The 3,751-nt window shown below is 32.5% G+C and overlaps 1 protein-coding gene across 2 annotated transcripts in view; it reads left to right on the top strand.

The window, feature by feature from the left end:
* The window catches only part of LOC115237026 (NADPH oxidase 5), a 13,278-nt gene that overhangs the window by 544 nt on the left and 8,983 nt on the right, over window positions 1-3,751 (top strand). The window contains exons 2-3 of one of the 2 annotated variants that reach the window (XM_029809782.1): window positions 12-142; window positions 844-1,092. In XM_029809782.1, the coding sequence (XP_029665642.1) occupies window positions 946-1,092 (147 nt within the window). In that variant the 5' untranslated portion in view covers window positions 12-142; window positions 844-945. Of the gene's footprint in view, window positions 1-11; window positions 143-811; window positions 1,093-3,751 lie in introns of both variants that reach the window. The other variant, XM_029809781.1, reaches the window with a different exon arrangement.

The raw sequence follows: 3,751 nt of genomic DNA, 5'->3' as shown, positions 1-3,751 counted from the left end.
CCCTCTTTCAGATAGCCGACGATACCATCAATGTGGCGAACACCGGCTCGTTGATGCCCCGAGGATGATTTTCATTCAAGACTTCTCTCAGTAACACCGAGACGTTAACGTGGCAATTTGGTTCGTTGATACGCGCGATAAAGTGAGTTTTCGTACGTACGTTGAACTGTCTTATTCTCTTAAGTATCGAAGAAAGAGGTAGGACTGTTATATAAAAATTAATTATCAGTTATCGCCGGAGATTCTCACTTAAGGAAACGTGACAGAAGAACGATGGGGCAAGTTTTGCTTGGACTTCGATATTAGTTTAAAAGTGAAATATTTTGTTTAAAAAACATATTGTTTTTTTAAATTAATATAAGTTACTGCTTTTTGGCAAGGATTTTATAAAAAGGTAGTCGTTTCTAAGAATTAATTTGTATTTAATTAATATTTATTTAATTTAGATCAAGAGCTAAAGGCAAAAATAGGAGTATAGAAAAAAAGAGATGAAATACTTATATTAATTCTCTCTTAATTATTTTATATATTCACTTTTTATTATTATATTCTTATCCAACTAACTTTTCCAAATTATTAGAAAAAATCACGTTAACTTTGATTTTTTGATCATCTCATCTCTCTTCGCTAAACTATATTTAACTTAAGAAGTTACAAAATAACTATAATTTTATATATCACATATATATATCTCGAGTGTTTATAAATTTATAATTATCTTTGAACTTTAATACAACAGCGAAAATTTACAAATATAACCTTCCATTCACATATGTGACTGACTTGTTGAATCATTTGTGTTCCAAACAAGAGCGACGAATAAAGCGAGCGTGAAAATGTCAGGTATCTTGTTGATCTCGTGATGTATTGCCAAAGTGGCTCTGATCTCATTTCTTCGATCGCACCCTCGTTCTTCACAACACCTGTCGCGAACAATATTCAAACATGGAAGAGAATATCAGCTGCATGGAGGAAGAATGCCTGATCGAGAAGAGGAGGGCCACTATCCTAAAAGAATGCAAGGAAATACTGCAGGAAGAAGGATCTGGACGCTACAGCAAGGATGCCTTTAGAAGACTCTTCCAAGGTCAGGTACGCGTGTTCTGCTTAATTAGAATAAAAATTAGTTAAAAGCACTGACATATATCATATGGTAAATAGTAGGTTAATTAAAATTAATTAATTAAAATTAATTAAAATTAATTAATTATATTATATAAATTTTTATTCTTTTTGTTTTTACTTTTGGTGAGCCTTAGATATAGAAACGATATTTAAGAGAAATTTAAAGATTAAAGAAATACAATAGTTTTTAAAACATCTTGCAATTTTTTTTGTAATACATAAAAAAATTATGTATTAAAAAAAAATGGAGTTTGCCCAAACATAATAAATTCCATGTACACCAAATATAAATACAGATAAAATAATGATATACATTTTTTTTTAAAGGCATAAAAATGTTTGATAGAATTGTTATGAATTTTCTGAGATGATGAAAAGCAGAAATGCCGCTCTTTCATTCATAAAATACGAGGTTTATGTAGTAATTTTAGTTTTATGTGACACGGATTAATTTTATGATGGCTTTTTCGATGGTTTCGAAACATCTCGATTAAGGTATATGCATTATACAAATAAGTAGAACGTGATTTCGTAGGAAGAAATCGCGATAATTAAAGGAATATCATAACTTACGAGAAAGCAATTATTACGAAATGCAAAAATCATTAAATCGGAAAGCTGAAGATTCGCGCGGGACAGCGACAAAGAAATACGGCCAAGTAATTCGAATCGTCTGCTGACGTTATATGCATGATTTGCAAAAACACGTTGACCTTATGTGCAGACCTAATGTCTCGGTTTAATTGGCTAGACACTCTTGGATAAAACTTCTTCTAGACACAATCGTTTGTTGGCAAAACATATGTGTGGTGAAATATCTTAATGGAGGAGTAACTATATAAAATGACACACAAAGAGATAATTGATATCTTTTGTTTGCGTAGATTTTAGGGAAAATTTTTATATAAAAGCGGATATTTTTTACAAAAAGTTAGCTGCATCAATAAGTTACATCGTTTTTTTCATCACAAACAATAATTATCTTGAAGTCTAAATTTCGGTTGATGCTTACGATATCATATGATGCTGCAAATTTTAATTAAGTAACTAATCTTTCAATAAACTAACATGATTTTACAAAAAAAAAAAATATAGCATTCTCGTTATCTGGTGCTTTCTTAAAATGGCCGTGAGAAATTGCAATTATCATAATTATTGGCTTGCCATCACACTTTCTTTCGTAAAGAAAAAGCAGGCTCGCGTGGCACTAGTCGTGAAACCTCGATATTACGTCACTCGATGATATTGACTTGTCGAGCAATTTTGGTTCTTTTGAAAAAGTATTCGTAGATTTTACAATTGGCTTTTTTTTACTCGTGTTTAAATAACAAGATAGTATAAATATTAATTTTAAAAATAGCTATAACCAATTAATTAAAATTATAATTAGATAAAATATACGTTTGATATGTGATGAAAGATTTGCTGTCAAAGAAATCACTGAAAAGAGTACAAGCTGATTTCTTAATAAATGAGTAAATACATAAATAGCTTTTAAAAGATATCGGCGGATTAATTAATACAAGAATGCGAGACTTTAGAGATTTAAAAGATACGTTTAGAGGATAGTGAAAAAATACAACCCAGATTTATCAGTTTTAACATTTTTATTTTAATATTATATCTAGTATTCTCAAAAAAAATTTGGAAAATAATTAAATATAGAAAAATACAGGGGGGACAAGTGCATATCTATAATTTTTACATTTATATTATTAATTTTAAAAAGAATATTCTTTAGATTGTTATTGCAGCACAGATACGAAAGAAAAAAATGGAGCGAAACTCGATACAGTCGTCGGTACTCTATGATATCGTAGTCGCTCAACCAGTCAATCATTTCACACTCTGACAAAAAGCGCTGTCATTATATCGAATTTATGTATGATTGTGCAATGCTGCTTGACAAATGCAACGCTTGCTTGTCACCTATATCGGGACACGAAATTTTAATGTCGTCGTTTAAAATTTGATGTCTTTACTTATAAAAAATTTATCATAAGACATATATTATTTTCTCATTTAAAGATTATATCTGTATGCGAAATCGACGTTGCTCCGGGATAGAGTTTAAATCCGTTCATGCAGTATTGTACTTTCAATTATAAGAAGATCTTGCCAAATAAGGAAAACTATGACATAGGCGACGAGATTTCCTTATTGGAGCTGAAATATTTTTGGCTGAGATTTGCAATCTCGAGTCATTTATCGTACAATCGTCTCCTTTGTAAGATCGTGATCGGCAATGAGTCCACGTTCGAGAATCCGCGTAAGAAAAGGAGACCCGAGGCGGCGGTGACGATACGATCGAAGGAAACGAGGGTCTCTATCGAGGGCCCCCCGGTTTTCGATCAAGGTGGCCGATCGCCCCGGGCGGAAGGCCTTGATGCCCCGAGCGCCTCCCGGTCTCTTGGGACCGTTCGATCGATTGCCGAGACCAGTGATAGAAGCATCTCGGTTGGGGCCGACACCTCGTTTAGTAAACCATCCATTAACCCTTTAACCGCCATCGGCATCAATTGCCGATCGACTGTCATTATCGATCGAGCGTCGTTAAATACCGATTTACATCATTAAAACGTTTAGGTTTTTTAATATTCAAATTTAATTGAACAAGAAAAAAAAA

Source organism: Formica exsecta, unplaced genomic scaffold, assembly GCF_003651465.1.
Source record: "Formica exsecta isolate Colony F162 unplaced genomic scaffold, ASM365146v1 scaffold265, whole genome shotgun sequence".
In the NCBI taxonomy this organism is placed as follows: Eukaryota; Metazoa; Arthropoda; class Insecta; order Hymenoptera; family Formicidae; genus Formica; species Formica exsecta.
This window is presented reverse-complemented; position numbering and strand designations above follow the sequence as displayed.